The 22,409-nt window shown below is 39.6% G+C and overlaps 3 protein-coding genes across 4 annotated transcripts in view; 2 read left to right on the top strand and 1 right to left on the bottom strand.

Annotated features, from left to right (window-relative positions):
• On the top strand, window positions 1-9,786 carry tmtops3a (teleost multiple tissue opsin 3a). The gene is made up of 4 exons (XM_075480693.1): window positions 1-489; window positions 2,873-3,201; window positions 8,119-8,352; window positions 8,915-9,786. Exons 1-4 carry the CDS (start codon window positions 105-107, stop codon window positions 9,137-9,139), a joined length of 1,173 nt encoding a protein of 390 aa, XP_075336808.1. The 5' UTR covers window positions 1-104; the 3' UTR covers window positions 9,140-9,786.
• A 5,430-nt stretch (window positions 9,787-15,216) lies between these two features.
• Window positions 15,217-18,319, top strand: cd40lg (CD40 ligand). Its single transcript, XM_075481697.1, has 4 exons — window positions 15,217-15,516; window positions 15,978-16,005; window positions 16,100-16,186; window positions 16,311-18,319. The coding sequence occupies exons 1-4, from the start codon at window positions 15,304-15,306 to the stop codon at window positions 16,688-16,690; spliced, it is 708 nt and encodes a 235-aa protein (XP_075337812.1). The 5' UTR covers window positions 15,217-15,303; the 3' UTR covers window positions 16,691-18,319.
• Window positions 17,933-22,409, bottom strand: part of arhgef6 (Rac/Cdc42 guanine nucleotide exchange factor (GEF) 6) — a 25,483-nt gene continuing 21,006 nt past the window's right edge. For both annotated transcript variants that reach the window (XM_075481694.1, XM_075481695.1), the window contains 2 exons: window positions 22,198-22,252; window positions 17,933-20,397 (listed from right to left, as the gene is read on the bottom strand). In XM_075481694.1, the coding sequence (XP_075337809.1) occupies window positions 20,275-20,397; window positions 22,198-22,252 (178 nt within the window). In that variant the 3' untranslated portion in view covers window positions 17,933-20,274. The remainder of the gene's footprint in view (window positions 20,398-22,197; window positions 22,253-22,409) is intronic.

Raw genomic sequence — 22,409 nt, 5'->3', positions numbered from 1 at the left:
TCTCTTCACACTCCATTGACTGAGCTATACGCACAGGGAGTAGAGCTGCTGTGGCAAGAGTCCGTGCTTTTGACAGCGTTCATCTTATTTCTCGTCCCACTGCTATGGTCGTCCACTCACACGATTTCAATTTCAGCACCACAGACAGCTCCCTCTCCGGCTCCAGCCTCCGCACCGACGCCACCCTGTGCGACTCCACAGCTCCCCAGAGCCCCAAAGGGCTGAGCCGAACCGGCCACACGGCGGTGGCAGTATGCCTCGGCTTCATTTTAGTGGCGGGGATCCTCAGCAACTTTTTCACGCTGCTCATCTTCGCAAAGTTTCGCTCCCTCTGGACGCCCATCAATCTCATCCTGTTGAACATCAGCCTGAGCGACATTCTCGTGTGCGTTTTTGGGACACCATTCAGTTTCGCGGCGAGTTTGCACGGCAGATGGCTCATCGGAGAGTACGGCTGTAAGTGGTACGGGTTCGCCAATTCCCTTTTTGGTGAGTGAGTGTTTGTACTTCTGCATAACTTTCTGTCTCTTTGCTCTTGCTGTTCTCCCACTTGTATGTAACACAAAAAGTCCAGAGATACGTCCAGCATACCTGGCAAATTATTTCCTTCCGTTTAGATGTAATCAGATAAATCCTATCAGGTGAAAATAACACGATCACAAGGAAACGTCGTGCATTCAGAACTTTACCCAAGTATCAAAAGTAATATTTCATACATCTTTAAAGAGTTTTGTTTTTTTTGGTGAAATCTTAATCCGAATACTCTGCTCTGTTTCACTTCTGGGTTCAGTACGGTTAATTAAGTAGGATGAAAGTGTAGAGTAATATCAATGGGAAACATTCAACCTAAGTAGCCTTCATATACATCAGATCTCTACTCAAGTATATGCAGTATCAGGTAAATGTTCATGTCCTCATTAGTTCATTCAAGTGAAGCACCCTCTGCCAGGAAAAACTCAGAACTTTATTACTTGTTACGGATGTTAAATGAGTCATCGGGATTTGCAAGGTCGGTCAGGAATTGTCTAATGATGGCAGCTCCACAAATGATTCTCTGTACAAAATCTCAGCAAAGTTATTACTAAAGGATCATTGTGGAAGTTAATAATATTTACGAAAGACAAAGTTTTCATGTTATGCTTCACAATTGCTAAGATGAAAGACAGAGCAAAAAACTGTATATGCAACTGCAAAGAGCACCGACAAGGCTCTACATGGTAGTGTGACAACAGGGAAACCTTAAGTGTCATCAACCTCATCACTGAAGTCAGTGTCAAGTATGCCTAGGTACAGGTCAAGGTTAAACTGACCTCTTAGACCACAATAAGCAAAGGTAGTTTTACGTAAAAAGTTTAAACGTTTCATAAGAAGAACACCTTACCAACTGTTGTGCACTGAGTTTTTGCTTTTATGTCATGTGGCAGCCAGGTGGACAGAAACATGGCGAGAGGGAAGCTTCATGTTGTCAGACAATAATGTCAGAGCTTGCCCTTACCTAAACATCAAGTCTGTGGGTTGATCTTAAACATGATTTGCAAGACAAATTATAGATGTTATATAACCTGGGAAATCTGTAAAAGGGTGTCTTTTTATGTTACTAATTACCTTGTAAATGATCAAAATTTGCTCTGAGGTATCCAAACTTTTGAATATATTTGATGTTGTGTAAGATGTAGTTGAAGGTCAATGATGGTGACAAATAACACTGATGCAGCCCATTCATCTTACGTCAAAATAATGATCATGTGTCATTCAAAGATTTAATTCAGTGTCGACCTTCTGCCCTGTTTTTTCTTCTATCCTGAAAGCCAGGTCCTCTATACTCTGTACCGATGCACAAACACAAATGTTGTTGGACTATATAGGGAGCAGAAAAGCTTTAATAACAGCTTTCAGCAGAAAGCTCTTTTACTGACTCCACGGTCAGAGATTCTTTCCTAATGTGGTTCCTGTGTTCCTGTTTGTTGCATAAAAGAATATCTTGTATAATCTCATCATCCTATCGATGTGTTACATTTGGTAAACAACACACACTGTCTCTGCTGGAAGTTGAAGGGTAGTGTGGGAAATGTGGGAAATCACTGATTGAAAGGGGATGAGCCTTGTGCATTTTAACAACGTAAGGTGCATCCTGCATGTTTACAACATCCATACATATATGTAAATATATATGTTGCAAATATACAGTGTTAAAGTATATTCACCCTCTTAGTTTAGTTTGCAAGCTTCTAAGTATGTACTAACTAGCACAAAATATAAAATCTAAGTGAGGCTAACCTGTGTCAAAATGCATCACAATCCTTCAGATGGCTTGTATGTGTGTATGTGACAGTAATGAATGTCTAGAAAAGACCTGTGCTGGTCCTCATTAAGCACTGAATCACTTCCCTAAGACTAACAGGCTGAAGAACTCATTCATCCCTGCTGTCTCTGGACTTTTGAATTATTCGATGTTATTCAGTTTTTTCAGTTATATTTTTCAATATCTGGACTTTATATTTTGTTGTCGTTTGCACTGTTTGTTAGCGTTGAATGTTGGTTTGTATTTTGTGTGTCACAGAAATAAGCCCTTCAGCGACGATATGTCTCCTGTGTTTATTTCTATATTCATTGTAGGAAGCTGCTTCAAAATCTAAAATTGCTCGGCCACTATAGCTTTATTATCCTGAAAATTATTTTCACATTTTTCTGAAAGCTGCATGTCTTCTTTTGTACAGCTTAACCTTTTAGTGATTGTCATTCAGCAGTCTCTGCGATTCTGATCTCACAACCAGGCAGTGAGAGAAAATGGAAAGCATCATGATGGGAATAAACTAAGACATTGCCTCTGAGTGTGATTCTCTTTTTGTTTTCGTCTCACTTGCTTTGTTAGGTATTGTGTCACTGGTGTCGTTGTCAGTTCTTTCCTATGAGCGCTACACCACCGTGCTGCAGTCCTCCCAGGCGGACATCTCAAACTTCAGGAAAGCCTGGCTGTTTGTCGGAGGTTCCTGGCTCTACTCGCTCCTTTGGACATTGCCACCCCTCCTGGGGTGGAGCAGCTATGGACCAGAGGGCCCTGGTACCACTTGCTCCGTCCAGTGGCACCTTCGCACACCCACTAGCGTTTCATATGTGCTGTGTCTCTTTATCTTCTGTCTACTACTGCCCCTTCTGCTCATGGTCTACTCTTATGGACGAATCCTGGTTGCCATTAGGAGGGTGAGTTCATACACTCAACGACTAACCAATCATACAAACATTGGCAGGCAAAAAAGTTTGAGTACCCCTTGTTAAAATGTCTATTAATCTGAATAGCTGAGTTAGTTTCTTTTCTTGTTTGAAGAATTTTTATGCATGCTTCTCGGAAAATGTCTAAGAATCCAAGATTCTTAGGCCAGTGTTGCTTTTTTTTTACACATGACAACACAATTTTGACAATGTTTTAGATGGACCCTAATGACTATTAGCAAAATCCTCAGTTTGCTATTCTTGGGGTACGTCTCTGTAGATTTTGAGTTGTAGTTAGGACCATTATTCTGCTGAGGAATCCTCTTTTCATCTTTAGCTTTTATGTAATGTTTGCCTCCAAAATTTGTTGGTTTGATTTAATCAGTTGCTCTTTCTCTCGAATGTTTATTGACCAAAAGGATCCTTATGCCACTGTCTCCTACACAAGCCTAAAGTTTGATCAACCCTCAACAATTTGATGGGTGCTTTTTTCTCTTGCAATTTTCTACACTTCAATGCAGAAAAGGTCTATTTTAACTTCATTCAAAAACTCAGATGCGTAATTCTGTGATGTGGAAGCAAGAAAGGTTGAAAGAAGGTGAAAGTTACTTTTTGCAGGTCTCGCTGTGAACTATCACAACAGTCTTTGAGCCAGTGAGATGGGTTTGGTGCTGTTCTCGCTGAAAATGTTCTTGGTTTTCCACACCTCAAATTGACTTTTACTGTTCCTGTTAACTCTTAATGACACTTCAAACTGGGATCTACGACTTTCTCAGTTTTCTCTTGCCTTGTGGGCATCATTATTTTGATTTTCAGATTGCTGCTAAGAAGAGCCCAAGCTCATAAAACTTCCCTTGGCATAACAAATGTGTTTGGCATAAACGGTATTCAGATTACAATTCTGCTGCCACAATGCTGGACAGGACAAGGGGTTAAAAAAAAAAAAAAAAAGAAGAGCCCAAGGCAAGATTTCACAATAAAAGCCTTTAAATTTATATCATCTGTTCTTTCCTCATTGTTGTTTGTGAACTGGCCATAGACCTACTTACTCTGAAATTGTACTAAATAAATTAGAGTAACGTGTTGAGAAGAATAATGTTACATTTTCAACATACAAGAAAGACTATTGAAAACAGATGGTAGCTCAGAATCGTGTTCATTGAGTTTTCAGTCACCTATGCCATAATCTATGTACGATTTTAAAGTAAATCCATCCTGAACGGCACAGAACTGCTTGACAGAGTTGTGTCTATCTATTCGAATCCATATTGATCTTCAATGGTTTGCTTGTCGCTCCTTGTCTTAAGCTTTCAGTCTTGGTGGAATAGATAGGGATGCAGCTTTCTCACTGCATTTTAAACAAACCTCTCAAAACAACTTCCACGCTTGCAAATGTTCACTTTAAAATGCACGTGGCACCGACCAGTGCTGTAATTGTCTTAGGATAATTTGCTCAAAGTGCTTCCGCTCAGAATCCTTCATGGCTCTGCTGAAGTGGGCTCAATAGTTTCTCTTGGCTGTCAAGGTGCACTTGAGACATAAGATTGTGTCTCTGCGATTGAGCCGCAGTGTCAGACTTCAGCTGACATTTGGTCGTGAGTTTACAAGGTCCAGCAGGAAAAGGAAAGAGGGGCTCCTTTGCAATGATGTTGTGATGACCTGCTCTCATTCTTCAGTGACTCACACTTGTATTTACGGAGCTTATATAAACCTGCTAGTCATAAATATAATTGGTAATTAAGGGCTTCCAGTTGGTGCTTGGTTCCTCGGCGGTCTTTGCTTCTACTACCCCCATGAATGAATCACCTAGAAGTTATTTTTAGATCACGGTAACAACCTGTTACCATTGGATACCAAGTGTTACATAAGTGTTTTTTTTCCCCCCGATCTTTTCAACTTGGTGAATCGGGGCTCAGCAGTGCACCAAGCCAGAGTCTCGACATAGGCTTTTCTTAGAAACAATCTGTCTGAGGAACCTGCTGATGGTGGCTCAAACATGACCTAAACTGACACATCAGAGGGAGATGTGGCATCAAATGAGCAGCATCAGAGTGGATCGAGCTGGAATTTTTGTCTTCTGCCCAACAGATTTATGATTGCACCAGCATCGCTGTCAAAAAGCTTCTTTTTTGAACACTCACACATCAGATTCACTTTTCAGTAGTTGCGTCGTGATCTGTACAATAATGTAAACCATTAACAATTGCAAAATAATGTAATTTATCTGAGCCATCACATTTTAGGTGAGATACTAGATCAGGTTGCATCTGTGAGAAAAATCCAGGAGAAAAGAGCCAAAAATCAGTCACTCAGGAATCACTGCTTAAAGGTAATTTAAGGTTGGTATCCGCTTTGACATGATGGAAAGCCCAACACCCAAAAGCAGAGGACACTTGAGCTTACAAGGGGTGTGCATCCTGTTGTTTGAAAGAAAGGGTAGGAGGTTCACCCCTGAGAGGCTTCTTTCACATAGCAGATGTTCATTTATTCATAAAGCACCATGATGAAGCATCACAGCGGTAATTACGCCGGGGACCAAAATCAATAATGAGAAGGTGACAGTCACCATAGACGAGACACTGCTTTACCAGTTGGCTTATTATATATCTGAGCTAATTTTAGCACGCCACAGCTTCAACACGTCGGTACATCAGAAGAGTCCAACACAGCAGAGTAATGTGGCCACACTGCTTTTTCTTTAGCCATTTAGCATTTTATTAAAAACAGTACTTTAACAGTGTTAAGAGTTGGATCTGTTCAATCCATTTAGGTAGAACACAGATCTAGCAGTGGATGATAAGTTGGAGACAGCATGTCACTCATATGGTGTAGTCACTTGCCAATAGTCTTTTGTTTCAGTTAATCTCAAAATGTTACTTTATTTCCTTTAGTTGTCTGGGAATGGCCCTTTGAGATGAAATATTTCTTTTTCCAGGGAGTATGGGTCAAGATTTTAGAAGCTTTGTAATCTTTATAGAATGTTCTTTCAAGGTTCCCTGAAGCTTACTGTTTGCCATAAAGCTGTATGTAAAGTACACTTTATTCACATTTTTATGACAAAATATGAGGGATGGTTAATGGGAACAGAAAACAAATAATTTTGGAGTTCAGCTGAAGATCGCCAAACTTGTTCTAATAGATGTGAACATCAGACCTGGCGTAATGAAAGTTGCTGGATATGTTTCTGTCTTGTACAAAAAAGTCGAAGCACTTTGCTAGGTGTCTCCTTAAAAAGAGTTTAAGTAAATCAAATATGATCAGTTTAATTACTCAGCCTGGGCTTAACTCCTGCGGGGGTGGATTCACATTACTTTAACCTCTTTAGAGTTGACAGGAAATAGTACTGATGCCTACTTATAAAATTAGACACTGCAGCATGAGTAAAGCTATTCAAAGGTTAAAATAACTTTATTCAAATATCCACCCCTCAGAAACAGCAAGTAAGCTTAGTTAGTTAGTTATTTTATTAATTATTTATGACAACATAACAAGCAAAGCATAGATTTCTAAACAAACACTGAATACTTGCAAACTAATGTACTCACTATTTGATAAATGATATACTGAGAACTTGTGCAAAGCACATGCCGAGAGAGGTAAAAGGAAAAGGCCTCTCAGCTACACATGTAGAAGCACCTACTATTACAGTATACTCTTACACAGAGAGTAGAGCTTAATTTTGTTTCAGAGAGGAGACAAAAGCTCACTTACTCAGGCAAAAGCTCACCACCCGTTGTGGCCTCTCATTGGTTGAGTGTTGATGCTGTTGCTGCAGAATAATTCCTCTGCTTTGTGGTAGATTTACATTTCCTCAAGGTTTCTTAACATATACACAAATCTGTTTTCAGTTTTTGGGCTTTTTCTCTCATGTTAGATCTTTTTTTCATCAGGTATTGGATTATTTTGGGCAGTCACTGAAATGAAAGCATATGAGAGGTTCAGAGGGACTAACCACTGCATTTGGTGGAGCTGTTAACAAGATCTGAAATGTGGCCCTCAACACAGACTGCTTTTTGCAAAATATCACAAAACCAAAAATGCTGAAAGCCACTGGTTTAATATGAAATAATCTGCTACATTTTTTGCAGCTGTTTGTACTATCCACCATGTAAAATCTTAATCTTGAAATTAAGAAATTATTAAATCTGTCCAATAAATGTAACGCAGTTAAGAGTTATTTCCCTCTAAAATGTTGTGGCTATGACTATAAAGTAACACAACAATAGAAATACTATAAGTAAAGTTAAAACACTTAAACCTGTACCTTGTGTATTTTTCCTCCCCTAGACTGAGCCACTGAAGTTCACTTTATTAAACACCAGGTGCCTCTGCAGGGCAAATTCCCATGATTGGGCTTGGAGCCTTTCTTAGTGTATAACATTAAGAAAAACTTTTACAAACTGACATCAGTGGCAGCTCTTGTCCAGCAGTGTTATATGTGCTCCTTTTGGAGCTTGACCCACACAAGGGACTAAACTTAGTTTATTTGATTTGATTTTGGCCATTTTCTTTAAAAACGTGTTTTGAGACCTTCAACTTTATGGAAAGCACAAATACTGACTCAACTTCACAGTTCTGAAAGGGGAGTTTGTTACTTTGAGCAAATGAACAAATAAAATAACATCTGACTGTCGCTATGAGCCTCTTCGTTCATCTCAGTGTTGGATCCACGTTAAGCGCTGTCGTGGATCTTATTCTTCATACTACCACTGGATGGTGCTAAAGAATAAAATTGATGAATATACAGTAAATACATTCATATGTAGTATGTATACTGATAAAAGTACAACTTCGATAATGGAGGCAACAAGACAAAATCAGAAAGCAAAATAAAACAGAGCATGGAACATTAACCCAATTATGTTGAACCTCTGTACCTTTTGATCACCTCCTGTTTTATATCCCCAGGTGGGTAAGATCAATCTTCTGACAGCTCAGCGCAGAGAGCAGCACATTTTGCTGATGGTATTGTCGATGGTGTCCTGCTACATGCTGTGCTGGATGCCCTATGGCATCATGGCCCTGATTGCCACCTTCGGTAGATTGGGACTGGTCACTCCCATGGTTAGTGTGGTGCCCTCCATCCTGGCCAAGTTCAGCACAGTTGTCAACCCAGTTATCTACGTGTTCTTCAACACCCAGGTGAGAGATGAGGGCAGAAGGCTTACAGTGTTTCATTCATAGGACCCCAATGCAGCTCACTCTGTCATTTTGATGAATAGAGCGTAAGAGATGTAATTAGCTTTCATCTGGTCAGTATCTTGACTAATTTCAGCTTTGGATAAATGTAATTAAAAAGTAAATCTTTGAATATGTCAAAATTATACAGAACCAATATTTCAGCAGTATTGCATCATAATAAAATCAATGCACAATATCACCCCATTCATAATGAGTAAGATGCAAAACTATTGACTTTTGTTAAAAGAAGAGGGAGGGGTAATGGAGGTAACCATGACAGTGGATGGCATGAGCATTATTCAAGTTATCTGTGAAAACTCAACCTAGTAACAATAATATATACGCATACCCCATATACTTTAATGTATATTTAAAACAGACTAATTAACATAATGCTTCATTTTAGGTTCTAATTTGCTCCCCTTGACAATTTTGTTATTGATGGTCAAGTGTATAATAATATGCAAATCATCAAATCGATGCCTACTGGGACTGAGCACCCTTCATATTTTTACTTTTACAGTTTTATAGATGCTTCATAGCCTTTGTGAAGTGCAGCGAGGAGCCCCACTCTGTTCAAGGAGAGGATCCCCAAACTCCACGAACGCAGCTGTCACATGTCTTCCAGCTTCAAAGACAGGTGACGCTCAGCTGTTCACAGCCTCAGATCTTCAGCAGCTCCAGAAACAGTGCTCTCTGCAGCCAGCACAGTAACCGACACACTCTGTTTGTCCACTACACTCCCTAAAGTGCTCATATTTTGTTCATCTGACTGCCTATGGAAGCCATTTTTCTATAGTACAAAATCCAAAGTGCAACTAGAACACACTTATTCGCCTTTTTTTTTTACACTCAACACCCTCAAAGAATGTCAACTCTTAAGGTGTGAATTTAAAGCCAAGACTGTGAAGTCCAGCCTCACATTTGATGTTCATCATGGGCAATGCTTTCATTGACAGTGGTGCTTAAACGTTTTATTTTTATTTATTTCTATAAATATATATTTAGAATGTTACAATGTGGGGTTGAAGTTGTTCTGTGATGGGGGTTTTAATTCATCCAAGCTGTTGTGCAGGACTGATTCACAGCTCAAGTTATTGCTTTACAAGGAAGTCAGAACAGATATCGAAGGCAAAGGTTTGAACTTTTCCCACTCACAGATATGTCATTCTGAATATTTTTTTTCAATGAATACTGGCCATGAATAGTATTTAAGCTTTCATATATAACTTTACAACTTTCAAGAAACTACACGTGCAAATGTAACTGTAGACATTTTGTATCAGTACTCTGAAAACATAATATGAATGTATTTTCTACATGCCTAGTCTCTGGAAGTCTGTGAGCATGTTCATCCAGATGCATATAAGAATTAAAGAAAATAGAATGTCTAAATCAATGTATGTCTCCTGTGATTTTAATTAAATGAATTAAATCCCAACTTTCTCCCTTTTTGGTCTCTTTCTACAACATGAATGAATCTACAGCATCATTTACAGCATCTCCTGGTTCACAGATGGCCTCAATAGTTCAGTACCAAATTAAGACAGCAAAGTAAATTGTTGATTGATAGTTTGTTTTTTACATTTCCAGCTGAGAATATCTATTTTTTTTAACTACTAGTTAAAGCCATGAGACACTGCACAAGACGCCTTAATTAAACTTTTTACATGCACCCTGGCTCTCTTCTTTTAGCTGCGTTTCTATTATTAAAGGCATGGTGTTCAGACAAGTGGGAAGCTTGCACTGCTTTCCTGAACTGCATATTTTTCTGCAGCACTGATTTTCTGATTCTAGCTTAGACACGTTCCTAAATGAAATCATTTGTATATCCGACTTGTATTATGTAGCTAGCTCAGTACACACTACTGAACAGATGTCGTTTGGTTCAAAGCACTAAAACAAGGCATTAGATTGAGCTCCATAAATTGATCTGGTTCTAAATTTCACCCTTGGTGGTCAAAAGAGCTCAGACACATCCTTTTAATCAGCACCATGGTTACTGTTACCATGAAGTATATTCAAAGCTGAAAAGACTACGCGTATAACAATCACTGACAAATACATGAGATACATTTAAAAGAGCAACCACAACCAAGAAGTAATAGTTTTGTTTGGTAAGTGATGCAGTAGTGATATGTAAATGAACACTGGGTCAAATGGCAGATTGTCTTGGTAACTCATGGGGTAAAGGTGACCCTTTATTTGTCTTAGCAATATATTGAGCCTAACTGTAAATCTACATAGTACATGTAACACTTTACACTGTTTTTATAACCAATCAAAACCATCATTCGACAGTGTATGCTTAGGTGCAATACTGTGAAAAACTGCACAACTTTCACTTTCGCTTGACTGAGGAGTGCCGATTTATCCAAAAAAAAAAAACATTTGTGGGTCTTAGTCTTGTTCTAGAAGAGTGGCAGTTGCAGTGGCTCTGGACATGTGGTGTCCTATCTTTGTAACTACTTGAATTTTTAATCATTTTTTTCTGTGACAATACTAATATTGAAAGATGAATTTATAAGTGATTTCTTCTGGTAATTATGACACCCGTTATGAAGCTCATCTGTGCCCGTGTGAAAGTTCTGTCAAAGAAATGCATGTAATAAGACCCCAAATTTAGATGCGTTGCAGAGGGGGAGCAATTGGAGCAAATGCACCCCCATTACTCAAAAGTGAGCGTGAAAAGTTATGTTTTTGCTTGTGTGTTAAAGCTGCAGTCTGCAACTCTTTTTCAAGCATAATGCCTGGAACTGTCCGGGGATTCTGAAAGTAGTACATTAAATACCCCAATACAAAAAAAAAAAAGAGTTCTCTAGGTCCCCTATATGTCCCGCTAGGTCCCTCCAAAGCCAGCAGGTTTGTTTACAAAATTGCAGACCGGACCAGTAAAAGGTAACCAATCAGGTTACGAGCTGGGCTCTGCTGCCTGTCAATCACCGATTGTGCATGCGCGATACAAGGTAGGCTCGTCCCCACGCTTATTTATCTAGACTATTGAACATCATTACGGGCTAGTCTACTTACTGTGTCTTCCATGATCGCAAATGACAGGTGAGTTGATGAATGAGGAGTCGTGTACGCGAATCTGGCGTGCACGTAGACGTGCACGAGTTCTCATGTGTTTTGATGGGGCGGGACAGGAAGTTGAATAACTTTTTATTTTTTGGTTAAAAAATAAGCATTTCTTGCATTTTGCGACTACGGAGGTCACCGTTTTCAACTTCAAGTGTTCTGATAGATCATGTAAACTCTTAAAATGCCAAAAAGTAGGACTTTACGTATGACAACAACAAATCCTGCAGACTGCAGCTTTAACCACTATGGCCCACTCATTTTACTCAAATGATTAATTAGTTAGCTCTCCGAAAGGGTTGCTGCAATAATCACAAATTTGTTATACCGCAGTATTGATAGAGCACTCAAGCGACCACCAATACCACAAAGTTCCTTTTTTATTCTTTTTTCGTGATTCGGTGTGCATGTGGGACTCATGGATGTTAATAAAATACCCAGCAAAAACAGTAGTATAGGCTTTGACACCACACATTAAGTCGTGGGGCTGGGTGCAGAGTCCCTGCCATGCGACAACCGGTCCTATCCCACCACTCCAAAACCTTAACCTCCCATTCAGTTTAAAGATGATATATTCTCTATCTTTGTAGAAAATCTTTTTACACTTATCGATTCTGGTTTGTTTTCTGGACAACATTATTCCTCTGGATCCACTGTCACTGAACAATATGTTTTTGAAGCCATCTCCCCACATGCAGCCACGTGTTGTGATTGCTGTTTAGTGTGTGACCTCTCTAACTGTTGTGGTGCTCCTTCTGAATTGGTTTCTCCTTTTTCTGTGCACCGTGGCCATCTGTGCCATCCCATATTAGCGAAGAGGTTAGATGCAGACATTTGTTTTGAATGAAAATAGGACCCGTAGCCCACTTTGCAACTAGGCAGTGGCGTTTTCTCCTGCACGCCAAGAAAGGCCAGGCCTCCTCTATATATTTCTTGGTTTATTTACCTTATTTATCTAAGACGACAGCTGTCAATTTTCTCAAATATTTAATTCGAGAGTAATGACAAAACAGGATTAATCCCATGGCTGTCTTTGAAATGAGTGAAAGTCCCTTTGTGTGGTGAGACACTTTATTTCATTGCTGCTAAATCAATACTAAATCAATGTCGGGTCAGTGAGGAGGGCAGAAGAAAATGCTACTTCCAAAGTGTGATTAGTCGAGCCTGGCTGTGGCAAGGGAAGTAGGGCCGGGATATTCACATGAGACTCCGGTCTACAAGTTGTTTCAGTACATGCTCACCATACCAGCTACCAGCAAATCAGCAGAGTGCTCATTTTCCTGTCTTGAGTGGATTACAACGTACATGAGAAACACGTGTGGACTTAGTCAGCTTAGCAAAAATACTCACTGACTGTTGTTGTGAACGACCTTAAAGCCAGTTAGAAATTGACGACATGGTTAATAACCACTTGCTATCTCTGAAGGACAGATATATGGCATTCATATTCAAACAGTGAAGTGGGATGAGCAAGCTTGCCCCGCTCTGAAGTTTGCTGTTGACTGAACTACCCATGTAAAATCAAACGTCTTGATTTCGTAAATATTCTTATTTCAAATCTAAACCAATTCGGGTTGGATGTTTGCATGAATCCCGAAACACCGCAATGACTGATATAAGTGTCTAACACGAGCCTGTGTGCGTGCACAGCCTATGTAGGTGAAATCCCTTTTATAATAGAATGCGCATATACCCTCCTCGCGCCACGCCACTGATTCGCCACGCCAATGATTCCCCCATTTTTTTTTTTTTTTTTACAACACAACCAGGCGCCCGTGGATGTAGTGCTTGGGCAGCTGGAATATCGGGAAGCCAATTGTTGCTTGCTTGGCAGCGACATCGCTGCAGGAATGTCTCAAGCCTGATTTCGGGCGATGCAGGCCGACAAAATCTATAATGCAACTATTGTAAATGTTACAAAAGCATTAAAAGAAACACCAAAAAGTTAAACAGAAGTTAGAACCATGTAGTTCCGTTTGTTTTATGCTTCCTGTACTTCTAGTTTGACTTCTCCTTAAGCCTGTTTAAGTGGTGTCTGGTAGAGTATGGCAACCCGACCGAAGCCCGACGGGCCGGGCCGGACTCGGACAAAAAATTAGAATGCCTTGTCGGACTCGGGTCGGGCTCGAAAGCAAGCAGACATCGTGAAAATTATAAACAGCCAGAGGACAGGTTTCAGTTCATTGCAAACGTCAGTTTTTGTGATAAACATAAATAATTGAATATGCATAAATGAAAATGTTGGTAGGCTATTCGTGCAGCATGCATCTGTGTGCATCTGTGGTCTGTGCATGCTCGGTGCGCACGCACGCATATCGAACATTCGAACAACTTTACATTAAACACGTGCGATCAGTGCAGCCGAGCTCAGTTGGCTGGAAGCGCTATGAAGGACATTAAAAGAAAAATAGCTTCTGGAGAACTGAAAGTCGTGGAAAATGAGAGGGGGAAATCAAGCTATAATGGATTATGGTGGATAATGGTGCGCTGTCACCAATGTGTATTTACTGATTAGGGTCCGCCGTCTTGCGTTGGTCACTGGTCTCGGGCTTCCGGCGGGCTCGGACACAAATATTTTAATTAATCTCGGGCTCGGGTCGGATTTGAGAACTTTTCTGTCGGTTGAGGGCCGGGCTCGGACAGAAAAATCCGGCCCGAGCCAGGCTCTAGTGTCTGTGTATTAGCAGTAGTAGTAGTAATAATATATTCAACACCCCATTAGTGTTACTATCATTTAAATCTTATTCAGTGTTGAAATGAGTTCATTTTTGACACTTCACACTAGTGTTAGGAAAATTCAACACTGTGAGTGTTAGATTTCAACTATTGAGAGTGTTGTTCCAACTCTGTCACAGTGTTAATTGTTCAACACTTTCAAAAGTGTTATTTTAACTCGATTTAGTGTGGACCAATATAGAAACTCTTAAAGTGTTGAATTGAACTCCCTAGGAGTTGAATTAACACTTCTGAATTTGCTCTGTAAGCGTTATACACAAAAAGATCAAATAAATCCAATTCAAAATCATACAAAACATACATCCCACTGATAGCTTGATCTAAAAATGTATGAATACATGGCAATAGACGTCACACACCTGTTCTGTGAATGCCAACTCTCTTTTGGTTTCTGGAGAAAAAAGGAAATGTATGTAAAAGTGAGAAGCAATCACACTGCAAGGAACTAATCTCCTATTAAGAGCTGTAAAAATGATAAAAACAAAAATCAATATTTCAAAGTGTTTAATGTGGAGCTTTAAAAAAAAAAAAAGTCTTTCCATTTAATAAACAACAAAAAGTGTGTCCAAGCCATTCATTTCATGGATCAATTTTTCAGAGAATACATATGTGATACATATATGGAGGAGATTTGATACTGTGAAATATTATTTATCTTTTTTTTGTGTGTGTTTTATATACATACGCATATGGATTGTGATGTGCTTTCTGTAATGCCTGCTCTTTTTGTTGCCGCTGACTTATTGAAATCCATGGCACACTTGTTTCAAAGCAGTTTCAAGGCAGCCGACAATGAGGTTATTTATGCAAATAAATAAAAAAATCTAAAAGGGTGAAGGATGTCTGATGAACATGTACCAATGAACCTTCATATAGACAGCCTTTTTTTTCAGCTCTGTGTGGTTTTGTTTACTTTGAATGTTAAGGTTGCAACACACATGTACCCAGCAAAGGTCACATCTCTCAAAGATCTGAAGGTCTCAGAGCTTCCAGGAAGTAGAGACAGACAAACTCAGTTGCTTGAGAGAGCATTTGCTCAAAAGCGCATGGGATGTCACGGGTGTCAGGCCTCTCTAGGGTTCACTGCTCCTCTCCACCATGATCAACACTGGCCAGACCAGCGTGGCTCCACCGCCGCTGCCTCCACGCCTCGGCAGATCCCAACCGATCCTCATCCCAGCTCCTCTTTCACCTCCAGGCCAACACAACAAGCCTCTCATCCACTTTCTTATTGGTCTTGTGATGCTGCACCTACTGCTGTCTGTTGGAGGATTTTTCTATCTCTACTACAAGGAAAACCACATTTTAGCTGTAAGTAGTTTATTGATCAGAATCAATGGTGTACTTTGTTTCAAAGTGATGCTCAAAAAATTTAGGAAATTGCTCAAGTTTTAATGTAGAAAAGTGAAGACCGTTTTAGTGTCGCTGTCAGATCTCAGTTTGATTTTAATACACGATGTAGTAGAGTACGGTGAATTTTATTGTGTGTTTGCTCAGATTAGAATATTGGCACATATCTATTTTTGTCCTCTGTTGATTCACACATTTTGCCCTGTTTAAAATCACACCTAAAACCTGTGATGTCAGCACAGGAAATGCTAAAATATGCTGTGAATATCACACCTCAACTGTCTTGCAACAAGACAAGCATTGTGTGAGCAATGATACAAATGCATTCAATTATAAATATTATACACCCTTCCAAAGCAATGTTAGAAAATCTGTTCTTAATAAATCATGTTCCTCATGTTCTACCTTTTTCATACTTACAGGAAAACAAACCCTTGGCTCAAGGAAGAGGTACATAGATTTATTTTATTAGGTTTCAGTATCAAATTCCACAGAGAAAGCCCAACCGCATCAATGTTTCTGACATAATCTTCTCTTTTTCCAGTTGGTTTTTCCCCATCAAAACAAGAGGCGTCGTCCTCAGCCCTGGCAAGCATGGTAGTTGAGCAGTCATCGGAGAAAGCACAATCATGTATGAAACTCAGAAAATGGTTTAACCTTTACTTGACGAAAATATTTTCAAAAAGCTGTCAGAAGTTGCCAAAAATCTATTAAGAAATTAACATGATTCTCTCTCTTTCCCTGCGTCTCCCCAGCGGGTTATCTCCAGTGGAACATGAGGCACTCAGTTCGTAAGAACATTAACTTCTTCCACAACAGCTGGCTGACTATTCTCGAGCCCGGTGATTACTACGTCTACTCCAGGGTGACCTTCTCCAAAGGCAACCCCAAGATCCCACTGGCCAGCAAAGTCAAGCTGAGGAAAACTGAGAGTGAAGAGCAGAAGGTTGTGATGATGGCCTACTGCAGCCTGAGCAGCAGCCACAGCTCTGAATCAAACCCGCACATGTGCACAGCCACACAGATGGAGCTGATCACGCTGGAAAAAGGGAACCAACTAAGTGTTTGGGTACCAGACCTCTCCCTTGTGGACTACGAAGAAGGTGCGACAACCTTTGGGATGTATAAAGTGTAGGACTCCTGTGTGAGCACATGCATGAACTTAACAGTAGCTGAAGAGTGGCAGCTCCAGATGTGCGTGGACCTGGATTTATATCTACAGAGAACACTCTTAATTGGACAGAAATCATTTTTTTGTGTATTTCAGAGACAAAACCACATCCCAAACTATAATTTATTTAATTACATGAAAAATGTTTTTTTTATTGGTTGTTCTGTTAAATGCTCTTTCAATATTTATTGATGTAAACCGGCTTGTATGACTGAATTAATTTTGTATATTTAATCTAAAGCTTTTAAAACCTCCTCAGTTTTTCTTGCACAAATATTTAACACATTTAAGGGCTACTCAGAACATTTGCCATTTGCTTTAACCAGCAACACCAACTGCATCTTGCATTTGAGTTCAGCCCTTACCACCGATGGTTTTAATACTGGGACACAAAACCACATAGCAAAGATGAGTCTTCTTATTGTGCTAACCACTGAAAATGTAGGTTATCGCGTTTAAAGACCTAGATCTATATATTTTTCTATTTAACTACAAACCGCTTTCAGTGGTGGAAAATCATGTTAGCATGTCGTGCAAAGGTTATCCTCCTGAAGCAGGCTTTCCATTTGAATTGTGCATTTTTCCTCCTTTCCTGGCAGCCATAGCTTCCCATTCATTTCACTAAACATTCATTCATTTCTTTCTGCTTCTGCTGAATCTTTTGTTTGGCCACCCGTCTGTTAAACCAGGATAAACGGAGATTGATCCTAAACCAACGAGCGTCAATTGTGATGGATTTACGCAACTCTAAAATAATTTGCAAAGTAATCATTTATGTCGAGTATTTTTTTCCCTTTTCATTGGATCAGTGGTGACACCTTCTCCTACAGATATGAGTTCAACATCTTAACCTGGAGAGTAACACCAGACATAAAAGCTCTACTTCAGTAATAGAAAACTCTTCCACTCAAAACGAAATTTGCATCTCAGTCACGCGCCACACAGTAAAAGAGCATGGAAAGCGTGAATCTAACTAGATGCAGAGGCAAAGCCCTCCTACAGGATGTCATCTATTCTAGTCATACCTTCCATCCTGTTTCTTGGGTTTTTTTATAGCAAACCTGAACAACCTACAAATTCCTGCACCGCACATGTACAGAACGCAGCATGGAAAAGCCTGCCTTTGTGGATCTCCAGCGTGACAGAGGGAACGTGGAGCTTTCCATTTCTCATGTGGTTAAACTGATGTCAAGACTGGAACACCACTTATTATATTAAACTTTTAATAAAAGAACCATCATACCAAACATAAAGTACAGGGTGTCTAGAAAAAAAAAAGCATTACAATACTTGCAACAACAATAATTGCATAGAACAATCTTTCAAAAAACAAAAACACACAGTGGTCTGGAGATATATAATTTCAGATGATCTGGAATTCAACTTCCTCCCACCAGTAAGTGCTCGCTGAAGCGATGGAGAATCGGGAATTACAGTGTGCGGTGAAATGAAAACCGTTTTTACAGGGAAAAAAAAAAAAAAAAAAACAGCCACAATGTTAACCTTCGCAACAAACCAAACACCTGGTGCACAGGAAGGCCGAGGTGTCTGCCTGCTGACCAGGTGTCCCAAAAGAAATAAGAGTTAAAGATCAGCCCGGGCGGCACAGCAACTCTTAACCTTGCAGAGGTGCCTTTTTTCGCCTCTGCAGATGAGTCAGGGCTACACAGTGCCCCAAAGTTCCTGTACAGAGGCGCGTGCAAAAATAGCGCTGCCCACACAGGGACTGTCTTGCTATATGCTAGCTTGAATAATTTGTGATTAAAATAATGATAATAATAATGGGGCACTGTAAGTTCTGTCAAACAATGATTATTAACACCGAGAGACTTCAGTGAATAAAGGCAAATGCTTAGCCAGGCAAAACTTACTAAATAACAGTCTGGCCCCCTTTTCTGGCTGATGAACTGAGTTCAATCATTAATCTATATTACAAGTTCTCCAAATCTAACCAACTATTGCTTGGGTTAAATTAAAGCAGTCACTTGTTGCATTTCAGAAACGTTCACTGCTTCTCTGCAGTGCGGCAAGATGAGATAACAGTGTTGTCAGAGCACAGAATAAACCTCATGAGAAAATCTACCTCTGTGGGTCCTTGCAAGGAAGCCACATCTAGAGAAGCGTGCAAAGCCCTGTTTGATTTTAGACTCGTAATATATATATATACCTATATGCCCAATAAGCTTGAGTCATTTCCACCAAATTAGTATAACAAACATCTGTGACACTTTGGATATAATTTACACTGTAGTCCCAGTCGGTCTTAAACTCTCTTTTGGTTTATTGACCCCTTCGGGAGGCACTTAAACATTTGCGTACTACTCTACTCCCAACATATAAATCTCTGCGTTTATTTCCTCAGTTTGTCTCCATCAGTTTTGCAGGAAATCAACCAGTTACAAAAAAAAAAAAAAAAAAAAAAACACCTCTGAATTGTCAAGGCAGACTCATTACTTAACAAAAAAAAAAAAAAAAAAAAAAGAAGTCCATGCTTCCCTTGACCAAAATAAAGAGATTTTTCATTTTAGCTTTTACATGTTGGTGTGATGTCATCAAAAATTCCAGATAAATGTAAAGGCAGCAGAACGGTATCTATAAAGCTAATACCACATTAAATGCTTGGGTTAACAATAAATAAAAATTATTTTTTTAAATCCAAAATAAAGCAAGGCTACATTTTCAATATGTTAAAATGATTCTTGAATATATTTTAGTAAGAAAAGTAAGGGTTACCTCATTTTGCATACTCTGTTACAATAAATGGTACAGAGTTAAGTCTTTCCTATTCTATTATGCAGAGGCATCCCTGATAACTTTGCAGTCTATATCTGAATAAATTGATTATCACTTTTCTGATGCAGAATTCATCCTGTAGAAAACACTGTACATTCATGCAATTCTTAAATAAACAGTCAACAGCTGCATTTGGAGACTGATTTTAAGATGATGAGCTCACCTGTTTGAATTGTTTAAATGTCTACAAAACAGCCTGAACATGTGTGATGTGAATGTCTAAGATGGAGAAAAAAAAAGCAAATCTTGACAGCACAATAGGTCTATTTTCCCTAGCTGGAAATGCCTATGATGAATAAAATATGACATGATTGACAAGAGAAGATAAAAGTCCCCTTTGTAAAAGAAGTGCATGCAAAAGAACACGTTAGACTTAATGGCTTTGTAATCCTTTTCTATAACCGAGTGAAGCAGAAAAACCGTGGAGAGCTCGCTTTGTCCTTGTCCAGAATTGTTCCATTTGCTGGGTTGGCTTCACAGTGCCAGCCGCCGAGGGGCGGCATGTCTGAAACATCTTGGTGTAGCCGAGCTGCTTCAGGAGGAAGCATGTGTTTTTAGTCTCATCCAGTGAGGTTGGATCAGGAAGACGGATCAGATTTCATCATGATGTCAAATCAAAGTATCATTCCCAGAGAGGACTGAAATGTGAAGACGCGACATAGATACACAAATACACACAAACACCTGTCCCTCTGCTAGCGCGCTCACAATGGAAGGAGCCACTGAAGCGAAGCCACGAAAGGATGAGGATGCCTTCAGTGGCTGCTGTCCTCCCAACCACAGTCATTCTTCGGCTTGGTCAGTTTTCGGACTAATCTCTCCAGCTCTTTGCGAGACTTCTGCTCCTCCTCAAGAAACTGTTTCATCCACCTATTCTCCTGTAAATTATGTGGACGATGAGAGTGTTATTAAGTGAGTCTAGGGTCCAGTCAGTGCAAGCAAAATGTCAACAACCAGTACTGAGCTATCGTTATCATCTACCGTATGCATGTCATAATACCATAAAGCCTCATTTGTGAAGCAGCTTTCATACAGGTTCGAATGAAAGAGAAAATTAAATAAAGTAAACAGTAGAAGTAAATCAAAAATAAATACACTTGATGCAGTTTGTGTGGATTTGTCATTTGCCTGTAGATTAAAGATGGATGTGGCTTTGAGGCCTATAAAAATTAAGCCAATGCAGAGCGGCTTTTGAGGGCTACAGCACTGGAAAAACACCACTGAATACAACAGTCCCACTAAAAATAAAAAAATAAAAAAGATCAACTTCTCTCATGAAATTAGTAAGTAGTCCATCAATCGACCATTACTGGAATACAGCTCTTAAGCGCAGCGTCACACCATGCTATATTTCAGATAGACCTATATCTATCTATCTATCTATCTATCTATCTATCTATGCTAGTCCAATCATACAGCCGACTTAATCGCCTTTTACGGTTGAATTAAAACTAGATAAATCAATGCAATCCCTGTAATCAGTGCAGTCCATGTATATCCAGAGCAGAGCCTGGAACCGGTCCTGTGTGCTCAGTACCCCAAGCAGAAGGGTTACGAAAATGGTAACGGTACGGATCGGTACGCTTTCGTGGTAATGGAAACACTGAAATAAGCGAACCGTTCCGACCCGACCCGTACCGCATAGTGGAAACACGCCATTTGTAGATACTAGACTTCAAAGGGGGCATGTTTGCTACTTGGTACTGTACCACTTTGTGGTTGTGAATTGGGGGAAACAGAACAGGAAGTACTTAACCAGCGAACGCGTGTGACACATGTTGTTTTATTTCACAATCAACCTTGTTGTCATTTCTCAGCGGAGTAGGCAATATATTTTCCAATGTTAGCTTTAGAGTGCGTATAGCTTATTCTGTTCAGCTTCTGGCTCAATACAATTAAGGCTTGTTCTTTAGTTAATTAGACAAGTCTCAGGGGGTTCTGATAGACATTTTTTTCCCCCTCTACAATTCATTCTCGTTGTGCACATTTAAATGCACAACAGATGCAATTGGCGGTAAATTAGAATTCCACCAATGCACCTCAAAAGTTATTGCTTGTGATCCCCATCAGTTTTAACAAGAGAGGAGGAGAAAGTGTCCTGGTCAACAGGATCACAAACATAAATGATAGATGTATAAAAATGGACGGATTTAGCCATTGTGACGCCATATTTGGGTTTTAAGTCTTGAAAATTATTTCTCTAACTCCAGTCTCGCTCCTTAGTCCTCCTGCTTCTGGTCTGAAAATGAATCCTGGCAAAATATTTTATTTCGTCTCCATAGTGCTAAATTGCACTCGAAGGAGAGAGAAAAGAGCAGAGAGGATGCTAGCTGGAGGAGCTACAAGTAAGAATAATGTTTGTGGAGGTTTTTTTTTTTGGTAGCTGTGACTGAAGGTGGCGTGAATCAAACACTTTCAATCAAATTACAAGTTTATAATACTTTGTCACAAACAGATTTAATACTAAATCTGACAGAAATTATTAGTAATTAGTAATTAATTATAAGAAATTATTGTAAAGTAGCACGTTTAAATGGGTATTATTGGATCATTAAAATAAGCCAATTAAATCAGTTCTTATTGCTAGTGTTAACCCCTGTCCTCAGAGGTGAAGCTTACCGGTCCAGTGTTTAATGCATTTGTGATTTATTACATCAATTATGAGCCATCTCACTTACCTTTTTCAATTCATGAACCTCGTCCTTTAACGCGTACACAGCATCAACCAGGCTCCTACAAGTTAAAAGTACAGCACATGCGTTACGTTACAGGAGGTAGAATTTAAAAAACCATGCAAAGCATTTCAAGTGAAATAATGCAGTTATTACACTCATATGTGGAGGTTTGATTGGCTTTGAAGCAACCAGGTGATTCTGTGTCTCAACGGCCA

Source organism: Odontesthes bonariensis, chromosome 13 (genome assembly GCF_027942865.1).
Source record: "Odontesthes bonariensis isolate fOdoBon6 chromosome 13, fOdoBon6.hap1, whole genome shotgun sequence".
Classification (NCBI taxonomy): Eukaryota; Metazoa; Chordata; class Actinopteri; order Atheriniformes; family Atherinopsidae; genus Odontesthes; species Odontesthes bonariensis.
Note: the sequence above shows the minus strand (reverse complement) of the source record. Positions and strands in the feature narration are given on the sequence as shown.

Coding starts and splice junctions, on each gene's coding strand:
- tmtops3a (XM_075480693.1), top strand. CDS start 105: ATGGTCGTCCACTCACACGATTTCAATTTCAGCACCACAGACAGCTCC. Junction 3,202..8,118: donor TCCTGGTTGCCATTAGGAGG/GTGAGTTCATAC, acceptor TTATATCCCCAG/GTGGGTAAGATCAATCTTCT. Junction 8,353..8,914: donor ACGTGTTCTTCAACACCCAG/GTGAGAGATGAG, acceptor TTACTTTTACAG/TTTTATAGATGCTTCATAGC.
- cd40lg (XM_075481697.1), top strand. CDS start 15,304: ATGATCAACACTGGCCAGACCAGCGTGGCTCCACCGCCGCTGCCTCCA. Junction 15,517..15,977: donor AGGAAAACCACATTTTAGCT/GTAAGTAGTTTA, acceptor TCATACTTACAG/GAAAACAAACCCTTGGCTCA. Junction 16,006..16,099: donor ACCCTTGGCTCAAGGAAGAG/GTACATAGATTT, acceptor CTCTTTTTCCAG/TTGGTTTTTCCCCATCAAAA.